Raw genomic sequence first — 16,702 nt, 5'->3', positions numbered from 1 at the left:
TATAGTCTATTCTATAGTCCAGACTATAGTCTATTCTATAGTCCAGACTATAGTCTATTCTATAGTCCAGACTATAGTCTGTTCTATAGTCCAGACTATAGTCTATTCAATAGTCCAGACTATAGTCTATTCTATAGTCCAGACTTTAGTCTATTCTATAGTCCAGACTATAGTCTATTTTATAGTCCAGACTATAGCTTATTCAATAGTCCACACAATAGTCTATTTTTTAGACCAGACTATAATATATTTTATAGACTAGACTATATTTTTCTATAGTACAGACTATAGATTTGTTAGTAGTCCATTCTATAATCCAGACTAGAGTCTTCTTTATAGTCCATATATACATATGTATAAAGTTTACACAGTTAAGGGAAACCTATGGAAAAATAGTGGAATAGTAATAGCTACGAATTCTAAATGTATTATAGGGAAAACGTCTATTCACCGTCAGCTTAACACAACAAATACACATAATGTTCAAGTAGGATATACATTTATACATTTTAAGATATAACATGAGTTTATCGCACAGTATCTGTTTTTCGTGGCGAGTGTATGGGTTTTTGTGGTAAATTTCATACATTCAGTTATATTCTTCTTACATTCATACCTTGTTTTTCGGTCGTTCATTCATTTATTTATTTGCCATCTCCAATATCCTCTCAATAGTATTTGTTGGGACAGGAATAGAAGTCGTCAGTTTCCGCTTGCTCCTTTTCTGTGGGATTTCAATTCGTTTATTTTCTATTTTAGTGCCTTGGAAATTGCATTCCCAGTTTGTTATTGGGAATTCTCATTTGTGGGTTTCTGTTGAAGTTTTATTTTATGCTCTCATCTCAGCTTTAGTTTGCAGCTGAAGAATTTATTTGAAAAACAAGCTGGAAAAAATACAACAATATGAAATGTTTTCCACTGGTTTAATTGTATGTAGTTTTAGTTGGTGGTTACATGTTGTGAGTAGTCTGTTTTTCGGTTTTGTGTTTCTTCTTCATGTACATGCATACATACATATATGTATGTATACGCTTCTAAATGTTATGAGTAAACAATTTTAGCAAGAAATATTCATACTTTTTTATTTACTCATATTTGAAAAAAAAGAAAAACATAATAAGGAAATATGAAATGTAATTATTTGATGCAATTATACAATTATTTTGCGAATATGTGAACGCAAAAAAGCTCCGAAAAAATAAAGCATAATAACCCAGAAATAAAACTTTTTTTATGGAATAGAATGCAGATTATGTAACAAAATTATATTAACAGTGCTTAAATGGAAAGGTTAGTAAAGACTCTTGTGCGGTCTAATATAATAGACTTTAGTCTAGACTATAGTCTAGTCTATAGTCAAGTCTATAGTCTCGTCTATAGTCTAGTTTATAGTATAGACTATAGTCTAGACTAGTCTATAGTCTAGTCTATAGTTTAGTCTATAGTCTAGTCTATAGTCTAGTCTATAGTCTAGTCTATAGTCTTGTCTATAGTCTAGTCTAAAGTCTAGTCTATAGTCTAGTCTATAGTCTAGTCTATAGTCTAGTCTATAGTCTAGTCTATAGTCTAGTCTATAGTCTAGTCTATAGTCTAGTCTATAGTCTAGTCTATAGTCTAGTCTATAGTCTAGTCTATAGTCTAGTCTATAGTCTAGTCTATAGTCTAGTCTATAGTCTAGTCTATAGTCTAGTCTATAGTCTAGTCTATAGTCTAGTCTATAGTCTAGTCTATAGTCTAGTCTATAGTCTAGTCTATAGTCTAAAATCTAAAATTTCAATCTTCTGAATTTGTTTGTTTATTTAAAAACTGTGATTTCTGTTTTTGCACAAATGTAATTAAAATTTTTTTATCTCAAAAATCTAGGTAACTCTCAAAGCCCATTAGTAGTCAAAAAACCTATTGTTTATTTCTGCAACAAAGACAATGTTTGTATAATATAAATGTATATTTTGAAGTGGTGTATTATTATACACACTACAGTTCGAAAATCTAAACTTTTTAGGCAATCGAGATACCCTGCAGGTTACTACTTAATATTTTTGATCTCCGGTTCTACCACTCCCTTAATATTGTGAAGATAAATAAATTGCTGAATTTGTACTCTGATAACTTTGTATACCATGAGTACTACGTTTAAGTGTTTTTTTTTTTTACTAAGGATTAAAAAAAACAAAAATGAGTACTGTGTTTTACTATATTGAACTACTGGGCTATTCATTCTAATAAGACTTAAGGCATAAATTACATAACAACACCACCATTGTTTTTATGTTTAAGTACAAGCATCCACTACTAATGCATCGGATTTCAGGTGCACGCTCCATAGCCCTTTTTGTAGCATATAAATATGAAAATGATGCAAGGATTAAACTGTAAGCTTAAGTTCACATAAGTTCAAATTGTTAAGTTACTGTTGAAATATTTGCCAACAACGAACAATAGCATAATAAGTAAGAAACATTATGTGGAAATGATCGACTATATAATATTCTCTCAAAGATAAAAGTACAATTAATATCATATAATTATAATTTTGCCTGTACTGGAGTCTAGTCTATAGTCTAGTCTATAGTCTAGTCTATAGTCTAGTCTATAGTCTAGTCTATAGTCTAGTCTATAGTCTAGTCTATAGTCTAGTCTATAGTCTAGTCTATAGTCTAGTCTATAGTCTAGTCTATAGTCTAGTCTATAGTCTAGTCTATAGTCTAGTCTATAGTCTAGTCTATAGTCTAGTCTATAGTCTAGTCTATAGTCTAGTCTATAGTCCCGTCTATAGTCTAGTCTATAGTCTAGTCAATGTTAAACTTGTTTAAGAACTTAATGTAAAATTGGATTAAATTTTGGAGCAAAATTCTGCATACAGTGTTGAATTTTCTACACCTTATCTTCATCTACTTATCGCTCATTGACTACAAGACTGATGTAATTCACAAAAATGCGTTTAAAAAAAATATAAATCTCTCGCCGATATGAACGACTTTAGTATCAGACATGTTTTGTAGATAAACCGTATTTTGGATTATGTCAATCTCTAAGTAAATGAGCGATATATATTTAAGTTTTCTAATAAAAACATTCGTTTAGATTAAGCTTTAATTGGAAATGATGTTTTAAGTACAAAGTAACATGTTTCTACACTCCACAGCAATTAATTAATTGTTTATTTTTACTCCTGCTATATTTACTTAACTTAAACGTTACAAAAGTCAATAATTTTGTATTTCTTTTATATGAATTCAAATGAAAAATATATATTAATTGTATCGTTTAATCTAAGAAGAATGGGGTTGTAGATTTACAAAATATTTTATTCATTTCCTTAAATTTTTTTTTACTATTAATTACTTATGTAAATATAAATACTAGTCTTAATGGTTTAATATGTTTAGCACCTTAATGTTTCTTCTTTATAAATTGAAATTGTATAGAAATAATTTATTAATGTAATAAATTAACTAAAATGTTGTTTGTAAAGGAAAAAAATCTTACACTTTCTATTAGATTTGTATGGTATTAGATAGGCTTTTTATGTACAGAAACTTCGTTTAATACAAGCCTAATATAATTTGAAAATAAAATCTTGAAGAAATCACTTTACTAAGTGCTAGCGAATAAACTAATCTCTAGTAATGCACTAATGGGATTTTGAAGCTTTAAAATCTCCTTTTTAATATTCACCACAAACATTAGCAAATACATAAGATAACTATACGATAACTTCTTATAATTCAAAGAAAATAATAAATTATTTTACACGGAACCAGTTCAATTTACAAAAGGAATTTTCCTTGAAACAAAACGGAATTTAAAATGAATTCATAAAAGTATTTTGCGTGTGAATATGCGAAACTAGTGGGAGGCAGCCGTGCATGTATGTGTGTGTGTTACACTCTTATACATATGAGTTTTATTTTTAATTCCTTTTTTGTCTGTTAATAAACATTCAAATCCTAAATTGGTTATAGATTTTCAGATTGCATGATTGCGTGCTCGTATATGAAGCTTAATATAGTTGTAGGTTTGAATTGTATACGAAATCTGTATTGAAATTTATTTCTTTAATGTTTTTGTGGTAAATTTTCTTAATAAATAGCAAAAACCATACACGAGCCCAATGAAAAGTATGTAATTCTTTTTAGGCATTTATTTTATTTAAGGATTTTAATTCATTTTAGGTTTCTTCCTCTTACTATGTTTACATACTTTGGGCTCCACATGCTTAATTTCATAATTCTATGTTCAATATTAAAGAAAATTCAAAAAGTACATTTTGCATAAGAAAAAAGTACCAAAAGTCTTATATGTTTTCATGCTCTACATGCTTAATTGTATGTTTTTAGGTTTAGTATTATAGAAAATTAAAAAAAGTACTTTTTGCAGAAGGAAAATGTACCAAAATGTTTTATTTTATAAGTTTTCACTTACTCCGGGCTATAAATGCTTAATTTCATGTTTCTATGTTCAGTATTATAGAAAATTCAAAAAGTACCATTTAAACGAAAAAAAAATACTCTTTTTCATATGTTCTAACTTACTTCAGGTTCAATACTATAGAATATAGAAAAAGTACCTTTTGTAGTTTGTAAAAGTATAAAAAAGTGTCATTTTATAAAAATTAAAAAATTTATATGTTTTTAACTTACTCCAGGCTATACATGGCTTTTTCATAACTTTATGTTCAATATTATAAAAATTTTAAAAAATACTTTTTAAAGATCGAAAAAGTACCAAAAAGTCCCATTTAATAAAAAAAAAATACCTTTTTTAAACCGAAAAACTATTAAAAAAACTATTTTTTTTCTCTTAATACGAACTTTCACAAAATTTCTATAATTTTTTTTAAATCGATTTCCGATTTGGATAAAGTTTTTTATTACCTGGATAAAGTTTTTTTTATCATAAAGTTTATCCGGATATAGTTTTTCTGTCAAAAAGTTTATTCTTTTAAAGTGTTTCTATTTTAATTGAATAGAGTTTTTCTATTACAAAAATTATCCGTGTAAAGATTTCTACCAAAAAGTTCAGCCGGATAAAGTTTGTCTATCAAAATGTTTATCTGGATAAAATATTTCTATCAACAAGTTCTTCTATTTAAAGTTATTTTGTCAAAAAGTTTATTCGCTTAAAGTTTTTTTTATCAATAAGTTTATTCCGATTAACTTTTTTTTTAAAAAAAGTTTATCCAGATAAAGTTTTCTATAAAAAAGTTTATCCGGATAAAGTTTTTCTAATAAAATTTGTAACCTGGTAAAGATTTCTATCAAATAGTTTATACGAATAATGTTTATCTGGATAAAGTTTATCTAAATAAAGTTTTTCTACAAAAGAGTCTTTTGGATAAAGTTTTTTTTTATCAACAAATTTATCTGGATGAAGTATTTTTTTCAAAAAGTTTATCCGGATTAGGTTTTTTAATTGAAGAGTTTATCCAGATAAATTTTTCTATCAAAAAGTTTATACCGATTACGTTTTTCTATAAATAAGTTTCCCCGGATAAAGTTTTTTATATAGAAATGTTTATGGGCCATTGGTTTTTTTGTTCAATAAACTTTTTTGTAAGAAAAAGTTTGTCCGGATAAAGATTTCTATGGAAAAAGTTTTTTTATAGAAAAGTTTATCCGGTTATATTTTATACAAATAATATTTTCTAAATAAAGTTTTTGGTTTTTCTGGATAATGTTTTTCTATGAAAGATTAGCCGAATAAACTCTTATACAAATGTTTATCCGGAGAAAGTTTTTCTTATTGAAAAGTTTATCAAGTTGATAATTTTCTATAGAAATGTTTATCCGGATAACGTTTTGCTGTTTGCTATTATATCCATAAAAGTTTCTCTATTTCTAAAGTATTGAATTTGATTCTAGAATAGTTTATCCAGTTAAAAATATTATTGAAAGTTTGACCTGGATAAAGATTTTATCCATTAAATTGTATAAGCGTAAAGTGTTCCTATAAAATAAGTTTATCCGGATGAGTTCTTAGAAAAGTTTAAAAAATGTTTAGTTTTTCTATAAAAAACTTTTGTCTTTTAAAGTTTTACTAAAGAAAAGTTCAACCAGTTAAAGTGATTCTATAGAAAAATTCGTATTAATACATTTTATTTTAATAAAAATGTATCCGCATAAAGTGTTTCAATAGAAAAGTTTGTTCGAATAAAGCTTTTCCTTACGGAAGTTTATCTGAGAGAAGATTTCTTGTAGAAAAGTTTGTTCGGATAAGTTTATTTGAAATGTTTATACGGAGGTTTTTCTATAGATTAGTTTATTCAGATAAAGTTTTTCTATAGAAAATGTATACACAACAAGCTTTTCTATAGAAAAGTTTATATCGCTAATAATATTCCTAAGACACAATTATACTTATAAGGTTAAAGCCGTTCCATAAAGCTTTCTTCGGATAAGGTTTTTTATTGAGATTTTCTTTAGAAAATGTTATCCCGGATGAAGTTCTCTAATGGAAATTTTTATCCAGATTAAATTTTCCTATAATTTTATTTTCTACATTTTTTCACTTTAATTTAACACTTTTCTTTAAAAATTTTATATTCTCGAAAATATAAAAAAAAAACATTTAAGATCTTTTTTTTTTTTTAAATTAGGCCACATTAACTTCTAAAGCTTCCTCTGACACGTGTATAAATATTGCATTTATATTAAAGAAAATCAAAAATAAAAACATAAGGGTGGCACCAAAGAAATTTTCTCTTAAAACAACTGGATCCAATAACAATTGTTGAAAGAAAATAAAAAAATAACAAATTGCCGAAAAAACGTTAGTCCTTTTAGTTTAGAAACTGTGAATATCATTTTCATGCGCTAGCCTAATAAACATGCTTTTATTTTCAAGTGATATGTACACTTATATGAGTACATTAATTTTAAAATTAATTACATTGCTTAAGTAGAATATGATGAAATTTTCTTTTGTATATTTGTATTAAAAGGATTTTATGCGTTAACGTTACATAATCCTGCCTAAAACAACAAATGTATCTTTACACCTTGTAATTTGATACAAACAAACAAACTCAATCTTCCTACATATCCCAGCTCAATACTACCCATCTCTGATTTTGCTTCCTCACATATACATACATACTTACTAGCATATACATATATACAGTGGTTTTTTGGAATAAAAAGGATATAAGATACTTAGTACTTAATGAAAATACAATTTGGTTGCTATTAACCTTGACTTTTTATTGTTTGTTTGTTCTTTTTTTGGCGAAGGGGGCTATTTATTTAAATAAAATGTATTTGCGTATTTGCACTCGTGTAAAACATTTATCAGCGGGCTTTAAGTGGTTTGATTGACTTGAAAAATGTAGTGATATAGTTAATATAAATGAAATGTTTTTCATTAAAATCATTATTATCAATTGGTGTTGTTTACTAAGATTAAGTTTTTTGTATAGGAAAGTTTATACGAATATGGTTTTTCTATGAAATAGTTTTTTCAGATGAAGTCCATTTGAATGAATTGTTTCTATCGTAGATGAATAGGTAGGCAGGTATATAGATAGAAAGGTAGATAGATAGAAAGGTAGATAGATAGATAGATAGATAGATAGATAGATAGATAGATAGATAGATAGATAGATAGATAGATAGACAGATAGATAGATAGATAGATAGATAGATAGATAGATAGATAGATAGATAGATAGATAGATAGATAGATAGATAGATAGATGGATAGATAGATAGATAGATAGATAGATAGATAGATAGATAGATAGATAGATAGATAGATAGATAGATAGATAGATAGTCAAATAGATTTGTTATTACGTATAATATACTCTTTTTAAATCTTTCTTATATAAAAGCTCTTAGAATAATGTTTCCCCACAGAAAAGTCGAATTAATATTTCTCATAGAAAAGCCTAAACCATTCATATTTTAAAATTTAATAAACAGTAAATAACTACGATGATGTGTTAGTTTTTGATTGTATTTTTTTTAATTAATGGCCATTGATCTATAATTATTATTTTTATATCAATTTAAATAAAAATTTATTTAATAAAAAAAAACTTGTGAGTAGAGTATAAATGGCATAAAGACAAAAGCTATTGTTTTATGTGTTAATTTAATTTCATATAAACTATTTTATTCATTTAAAGTTGTTTTTTTTTTTGCCAAATTATACACATTGTGCTAATGCCATAAATAATAGAAGGATATGGTCAAAATATTTAAATAAATTTGATAATAAATAGAAGAAAATATATATTTTAATTATAAATAAAATTTTTCTATTGTTTTAAAGTGTAATAATGGCAAAGTTAATTAAACTTTGTCAGAGTTGAATAAAAGAGTTATTAAATCAATTTATTTGTATAATCAAATAACATTTAATTTAATTATTCTCTAAAGTTGGTGTGACTAAAAGTTAAGTGCATGTAGTTGGTTGATATCGTATGTCGATTTAAATTCAATCTATTTAGTTTTTCTTTTTTCGAAATCCTTTATGTAACAAAAAAAAAACTTTAGGGAAATCGTACACACATCCCCATGTCTTTACCTCTGATATGGGTATTTATTCAAATAATAAATACAAGTGCAAACTCATTGGTAGCGGAGCAAAGCAAATCAATTGAACTTATTTTATTCAGTCATTGCCTAATTAAACAAGATGCCCATTACTTCTTTCCCCATAAAAAGGAAAATCTTTCATTTAATTTTATTTATTAACTTAATGAAAATTCATAAATAATTAATAAAAATTTCAACGACAACAATTGAGCACAAGTATTAAAATACAACTGAAAAAAAAATAAACTTAAAGATAAAAAAAGCTGCAAAAAATGCAAACGGTGAAAAAAAAACGAAATGGTAATAATTTCCATAGGAATTGAATTATTCATGAGTTCTTTTAAAGACAATAATATGAACAAAGAAAATGTATACACAGACAAACCTACACACACATACATATATATAAATACTTAAATAATTGTAATTTTATTATTTAACAACACTAATAAATGCAAACGAAGGAAGAAAAGTATAAAAAGAGTAAAAATTTAAGGAAAAATAAGTTGTTTTTGCTCCCCCTTGTCCGATGAAGGGTGACAAGAATTGAAAATTATTTATGTCAAATTTCAGCTAAAAACGCCGATTCTTATTGTATAAAATTATTTAAGAGAATTTGTTTATTCTTGAAAATGATTCTGAGCCGATTGGTATACTTTAAGGTTGGTATAGGACCAATATTATTGTGCGTTACAAACATCAGCACAAACCCAATATACCCTCCCCACTAAAGTGGTGTAGGGTATAAAAACAGGCGAAATCTGTGATCCTACTAAAAACCGATATTTTGTGTGAAAATGTAAAAGTCTGTTTTTCTCGAAAACTTTAAGAGATACAGAAAAAACAAGTAACTTTGATCACTTTTACTTCCCATCAAAAACCGATATTTTGAGGTAAAACTTAAAAGACTGTTTTTCTCGAAAACCATAAGAAATACAGTCAAAACAAGCGAAATCTATGATCACTTTTATTTCTTGCTAAAAACCGAAAATTTCTGTGAAAATATAAAAGCCCGTTTTCCCCGAAAACTATTAGAGATAGAGCAAACACAAACGAAATCTGTGATCTCTTTTTTTTCCTACCAAAAACCGATATTTTGAGAAAACACTAAAAATCCGATTTTCTCGAAAACTATAAGAGATAAAGCCAAAACAAGCGAGATAGAGCAAAATGAAGCAAAAAATGTGATCACTTTTATTTTCAACCAAAAACATATATTTTGAGTGAAAATGTAAATATCCGTTTTTCTCGAAAACTTTAAGAGATACAGAAAAAACAAGCGAAAACTGTGATCACTTTTACTTCCTACCAAAAACCGATATTTTAAGTGAAAACATAAAAGTCAGTTTTTTCTCGAAAACTATAAGAGATACAGCGAAATCTTTGATCACTTTTATTTCTTATGAAAAACCTATATTTTGAATGAAAACATAGAATTTCGTTATTTCGCAAACTATAAAAGATACAGCAAAAACAAGTGAAATCTCGCTTTTATTTCCTATCAAAAGCCGATATTTCGGGTGGAAACATAAAAGTTCGTTTTTCTCGAAAACTATAAGAAATACAGCAAAAATTCACATTCTAAATAAAAATGTAAATAATTCATATGCCTAGTAAAAGAAGCGAAAAAGATGTAGGATTTACTCTATGGAAGGACCAAAAAAGACCTGAAGAAGTGATGCTTTTAACACAGGCTTGATTCCAAATTTATGTTAATTTTTTGATAGTCATTAGGAAGTAATATTGTAGTATTACCTCAGTGAAAAAAGAACTTCCAAAGAAGGGAAAAAGAAGTAGAATTTACATCATGGAAGTACTGAAAAAGTTATGATTTTAACACAGGCTTGTCATAGGAGGGATGTACTTTTTATTTGATTCCAAATTCGCTACATCTGAAGTCATTCTCAGAAAGCAATTTTTATGTTCTTTTTCGGAAGTTATTTGGAAGTGAAATTGTAGTGTTATGGCAATTTTGGCTCGAATAATATTAACATAAATAAATAAATTGCACGCATTTATTATCAACTCCAAAATAAAATGGGTTTAACTCAAAAAAAAAAAATCAGTACAAAAAAGTAATTCATATTAATTGACTTCCAAAGAAGTGAAAATAATCCAATTTTGTGTAAAATTGAAAGTATAATTTTTAAACAAAACGGGATTATTTTCGCTTCTTTGGAAATCAATTAATATCACTTCCGCAGAAGGTAAACAAACACACTTAGTGATACTTTTGAAGGGGTGATAAATTATATTCCTTTAGAAGTAGTTCGTTATATTTTTGCTGGGAGCATACTCTAAAAAATAGCAATAGTGTTTTTCTTTTGAAAATATGTTAAATATGTTATTGTGTTTTATTCAGACAAAAAAATAAACACTTCATTTCAACACTAATACCTTTGTTTAAAAGCTTAAAGCAAATGAAGGAAACCTAAAAATCGTTGAATTTTTTTTTATTTTCTTTTCACAAAATCCTTATTTATACAAAATAATTTGTATAATACAAAGATTCCCTAAAGCAAAGTACATTACGTTTGGTGTTTAGTTTAGTTTTTTTTCGTTTTGGTCTTCATCTACGTCTTCTACGTTCTTTAATCAGTGTAACCAACCATTTTGCAGCTAACGGGAGCGGAAATAACAAATGCGGAAATAGAAAAAGAAACAAATAAACACACACACTCATAACTTATACCACAAATAAATTTTGTTTACATATAAATAATACTACTTATACAATTGTGAATTTGTTGGAAAATCATTAAAAAAGAGTAATAAGCAGAGAATTTGAGAACATTTTTTCATCAAGAAAAAATTAAGAGAAATTATCCTAAAGATTTATTATTATTTAGAAAGGTTTATCATATCTATAGAATTGAATGTAGTCCAGACGAAACACTAGACTATTGTCAAGACCAGACTATTCCGGAATGAACAATATTATAGATTATTTACAACTAGATTTTATTAGATGTTTTTTACTGTAGTCTAGACTAAAATCTAAACTAAACTGCCCATACTAAAAAGTAGGCTATAGCTTGATTTCGACCCGACTATGATCCAGAATTTAGTTCAGACTAAACCAAATTGTAGGTCAGACACTATAGTCCATACTATAGACTAAACAATAGTCCACAGTATAGACTTGACTGTAGTAAAGACCTGTCTACCCTATAGTATCGATTAGACTAAAGTATCTGGTTACTTGGAACTATAGTTCAGACTATTAACAAGTCTGAACTACAGCTCAAATCATGGACTATAGAATAGATGATAAACTAAACTATGGACTAGACTATAGTCTATAGACTACACTACATATACACTATATAAAAGACTACACTATATAAAAGATTACACTAAAGACTAGACTAAAGACTAGACTAAAGACTAGACTAAAGACTAGACTATAGACTAGACTATAGACTAGACTATAGACTAGACTATAGACTAGACTATAGACTTGACTATAGACTAGACTATAGACTAGACTATAGACTAGACTATAGACTAGACTATAGACTAGACTATAGACTAGACTATAGACTAGACTAGACTATAGACTAGACTATAGACTACAGACTAGACTATAGACTACAGACTAGACTATAGACTCGTCTTTAGACTGGACTATCGATTGGACTATAGACTGACAAATAGACTACCGTTCAAATAAAGTATTTATATACATAAAGTTTGATTGGATAGTGTTCTTGCTGAATAGTAATTCCAGATTAACTGTAGGAAATTTTTTCTGCTTTTGTTTTATATGGAAAAGTATATGTTTGTATATATTTTTATTTCCTCAAGTTATCTGAGGATTATCCTTCACAACAATTCATAATTTTTTATGTTTAAAAAATATTAATATTTTAAGAAATACTTTCTCAAGTAACAATATAAGTTTTGACATATACATACATCAGTGTTTATATACATTCATACATATAAATACTGAAGTCGGTGTGAGGCAGGCAAATTAAAGTTTTCAAGAATTTTTTGCTTTCATATGTTTTCTGTATGTTTGTGTCGCCAGAATGTGATTGGATTATCAAAAAGTTAGAAGCAGACAATAAGTTTTTAGGGTTTTAAGTTCCCTACACTAACACAAGCAAATTGTTGGTTCTTGAGTAAATAAGGATTAGTTAAGATTATGAGAACTGTTCATATTAGAATCGTATGCCTTTTTTTAAACCGTTGTAATGCTACATAAAATGATTATTTTTAAATACAGTTATTTAAAGGTTTTCCTTTCTCATCTTATGTAGGGTGTATTTACCCATACCTGTTACTTCACTTTCTTACTCATATTTGGTTTTAAAGACTTAAAAAATATATAAGAGTGCTTGCTTCTATCTAAAACCCAAGTGGTTCTTCGTTGGTTGGTATCTTTATTTCTTTCTACAGCCACAGGGACAAAAACTAAAAAAAAAAAAACATTAAAAATATAGAATTTTAGAGAAAAACCAAAGAGTGTATTTTTCAAATGTAGTATTAGTTTTAAGCTTTTAGTATGATTAAATGTTGTTGGTTGCTTGGTTGCTCTCATTCCACATCTGGCTGATGTTGTCACACATATCGTAATGAAACTATTTCTAGTCTAATGTTATAATGTTAATGAAACATCATACTCCTTTTTTCGTTTGGAACATGTGTGCTGGAAAAATGGACTTATTTTTGTGTGGTTTTAGTTTCTGGTGATTATTTCAAATCTCTTAAGTGACTTAAATTATATTTAATGATTGGGAATAAGAAAATATAACATTAGTTATAATAACTCAAATTAGTGATGTAAGTTATTATTATTGAAGTTTTCTATGTTATATCGTGTGAGATAGTAGGCAGTAATATCTTTTTAAAATAAACCATGAATAATGAAAATTTTTTCTAAAATATTTTTAAAAATTATCTCTAGTTTCTTAACAGAATCTGTTAATCTTCAGCAGGATTATTGTCTGGACTATAATATAGTATATATAATTGATTTTGGTCCAATCTGAAATAAAGTGTATAGTTTAGACTATAGTTCGTTATTTCGTATATGCTATGATCTTGATTATTGTCTATTATCTTGACTATAGTCAATTTTTAATCTGAACTATCTTCAATACAGTCTGGACTAATGTTTAGTTTATAGACTTGACTTATCAGTCTCTATTATATTCTAGACTACAGTTTACAGTTTCCATATTAAAGTCCAATTCATAGTTTTTACTATAGGCTACACAAAAGTCTAGCCTATAGTCTGAATTATAGTCTGGGCTACAGACTAGTCTATAGTATAGTCTGAGTTATAGTCTGGGCTATAGACTAGTCTATAGTATAGTCCGAGTTATAGTCTGGGCTATAGACTAGTCTATAGCTTTGACTGCATTTTAGTCTATACTCTTTACTAAAGACTAGTTTATAGTCAAGCTCATAGTTTAATGTACATATTGATCTATAGTCAGTAATATAATCTAGACTATAGTCTGCGCTAAAATTAGTCTATAGTCTGAACTAAAGTCTAGTCTATAATTCGGTCTATTGTCAATGCTATAGTCGGCTCTAAAATGTAGATTATAATCTACAGTCTAGCCTATATTCTGGCATATAGTTTGGGTTATAGTCTGAACTTGTATACACTAAAGTGTGGTCTATAGTCTGCAATAAAGTCTGAACTAGTCTGCTAAGAAGTCTGGTCAATAGTCTAGACTATGGTCTGCAACAAAGTCTGTTGTATAGCTAGACTAGTTTGAACTATATTTTGGACTATAGTCTGTACTATAATATGCAGTCTGGGCTTTAATCTAGACTATAATCTGTTCTATATTATTGACTATAATCTGATCTATTGTCTGGGCTATAACGTGGTCTGTAGTTTGGACTGTAGTCTATAGTCTGAACAAGTCAATAGTCTGTTCTATGGTATGGACTATAGTTTGCAGTCTGGACTTTGGTCAAGTCTATAGTCTGAACTATTATATGCACTTAAGTCTCTTTTATAGTCTGCGTTATAAACTAGTTTTTTGTACTGATTGTGTTCCAATCTTTAGTCCCGGTTTAGGTCCACAATCTAGTCTAAAGTGTAGTGTTTAATCTAGATTATAATAAAAATTGTATTTTTAAGTTATATCTATTGTAAGGACTGTAGTCTAGTCCAAAGTTTATTGTATAATCTGGACTAGACTAGGATTTAATTAGAACTATTATCTGGATGGTAGTGTGAAGTGTAACCTGGACTGAAGTGTGTACTATATTCTGGACTGTAGTCTGAACTGTAGTATGATTTTAATTGTGAACTATAGTCTGTACTCTAGATAATAGACTTAACTATAGACCGGCTTACTATAAACTATAATCCCCATTAAAGCTCATTCTATAATTCAGGCTTTAGTTAAAACTATTGTCCACAGTATAGTCTAGAATATAGAATAGTATGGACTATAGTCGGTAGTATAGCTAAACATAAAGTCTGGACTATTATCTGTAGTATAGTGTAGTCCAAAATCTGGACTATAGGGCTGTTTATATTGTAGATTATGATTGAGAGTGTAATGTGTTTTGTAGACCGGTTTATAGTCTGTACTATAGATTTAACGTATATTTGTGGTTAAGGTTCTCTAGTCAAATTAGTTATAGTCTAGACCAAGGACCATAATCTGAACTGTTGTATTACACCGTGCGACACTCAAAATTATACACGAACCGGATGATATACGTCTGAAACTATAAATTTAATGGAGTAAAACTGCTTTGTTAGTTTTTCATTTCGTGATCCTGTGTCCTTTTTCAAAGTTCTTTTGAAAGGACAGCGGATCACGAAATAAAAAACTAATAACGCAGATTTTTTCCCTTAAATTTGTTGCATCAGTCGTATTTCATTCGGTTCTTGTCTAACGAATTTTTTCTCTCTTTGTCGGACGGTGTTTGTTGTATATAGTCCGGAATATAGAATAGGCTATAGTGCGATCTATATATAGCCTGTATTATAGTCCAATCGTTAGACTGATCTATGGTCATTTCTATGGTCCCGTTTATAGTTTAAATTATATTCTATTATATTTTATGTATGTCTTCGGAAAGTTCTTTATAATTTTCTATCCACTGAAGTTTCCTAAGTCTGTCTCTGCTGTCCTGTTTTTAGGTATTTACACAATTTCCAACCACTTAATGTTCAATGACCAAATTACTTAAATGTTAAACTCAATATTAGGAAACAATAGTTCCGTACTATTAGAAGTTTATTTTCCTAAAAAAAATGTAGTCATAAATTAAATAGAGAAAACAGCATGGGAAATATTTCAACAGTTTTAAGTTTAAACTTCCTTTAACTAAGGAAACCACTTACAGATTATAAATTTCTTCTGATTAAAAAAATGAACTTTCCCTTAAAGGGTAACATTCCTCTACTGTTCAGGGTTGTGTGGTGGAAAATGTGTGGTTTTTATATTGAAATTTAAATTAAATGACTAAACAATGAGGCTGGAATAACACACATACATTTGTAGAGTCAGGAGGAATTTGTTTGTTTTGAAAAAATTCTGGGATATAAATTTTCTTTTACAAAGTAACAATTTTGGTTAAATTGTTTCATATTTAATTTTCTATAGATTTCTATAATTTAACTAATTAATATTTTTCTTTTTCTCTTTTTAGGTAATTTATTTAATTTCGCCACAGACAAAATATATATTTATAATCGAAATATAATTGAGTTTTTGCAAATAATGTTTGGTACGTATATAAGGATTAAATGTTTATAGCACAAAGAATATTAAATTTAAAACATTTTTTAAAACATTTTTGCAATAAGGATTAGTTAAGGTCTTAATATAAAATTATTTTCAAATTTATGTGTTTTATTGTGGGCGTTTATAGCCTTGAATAAATATTTAAAATATAATTGTAGCCCAGCAAAAAATGCATTTTTGAAGTCTTTGAGAAAGACATCTTTTACAAACAAGATTTAGAAACGCCAAAGCAAATTGAGAACTAAAAATGTTCTAGTATTAAAAATATGAAAATATATTTAAACAAATATTTTAAATTTAAAATATTATCTTGCTGGGATATTAACGCATAAACAATTTGTTAACGTTTTATAATTTCATATTTAAAACTGTTAAGTTAATGAACTTTTTTGAGTTATTTAATGAAAATTACAGTTTTAAATTGATTATCAA

The 16,702-nt window shown here is 27.6% G+C and overlaps 1 protein-coding gene across 1 annotated transcript in view; it reads left to right on the top strand.

Moving 5' to 3' along the window:
• Positions 1–16,333, top strand: part of LOC111686791 — a 56,294-nt gene extending 39,961 nt beyond the window's left edge. Inside the window, exon 5 of the mRNA XM_046952525.1 lies at positions 16,176–16,333. Coding sequence (XP_046808481.1) covers positions 16,176–16,179 — 4 coding nt within the window. The 3' untranslated portion in view covers positions 16,180–16,333. The remainder of the gene's footprint in view (positions 1–16,175) is intronic.
• The last annotated feature ends 369 nt before the right edge of the window (positions 16,334–16,702 follow it).

Source organism: Lucilia cuprina, chromosome 5 (genome assembly GCF_022045245.1).
Source record: "Lucilia cuprina isolate Lc7/37 chromosome 5, ASM2204524v1, whole genome shotgun sequence".
Classification (NCBI taxonomy): Eukaryota; Metazoa; Arthropoda; class Insecta; order Diptera; family Calliphoridae; genus Lucilia; species Lucilia cuprina.
The sequence above is the reverse complement of the archived record's forward strand: the minus strand, read 5'-3'. Positions and strand labels throughout refer to the sequence as shown.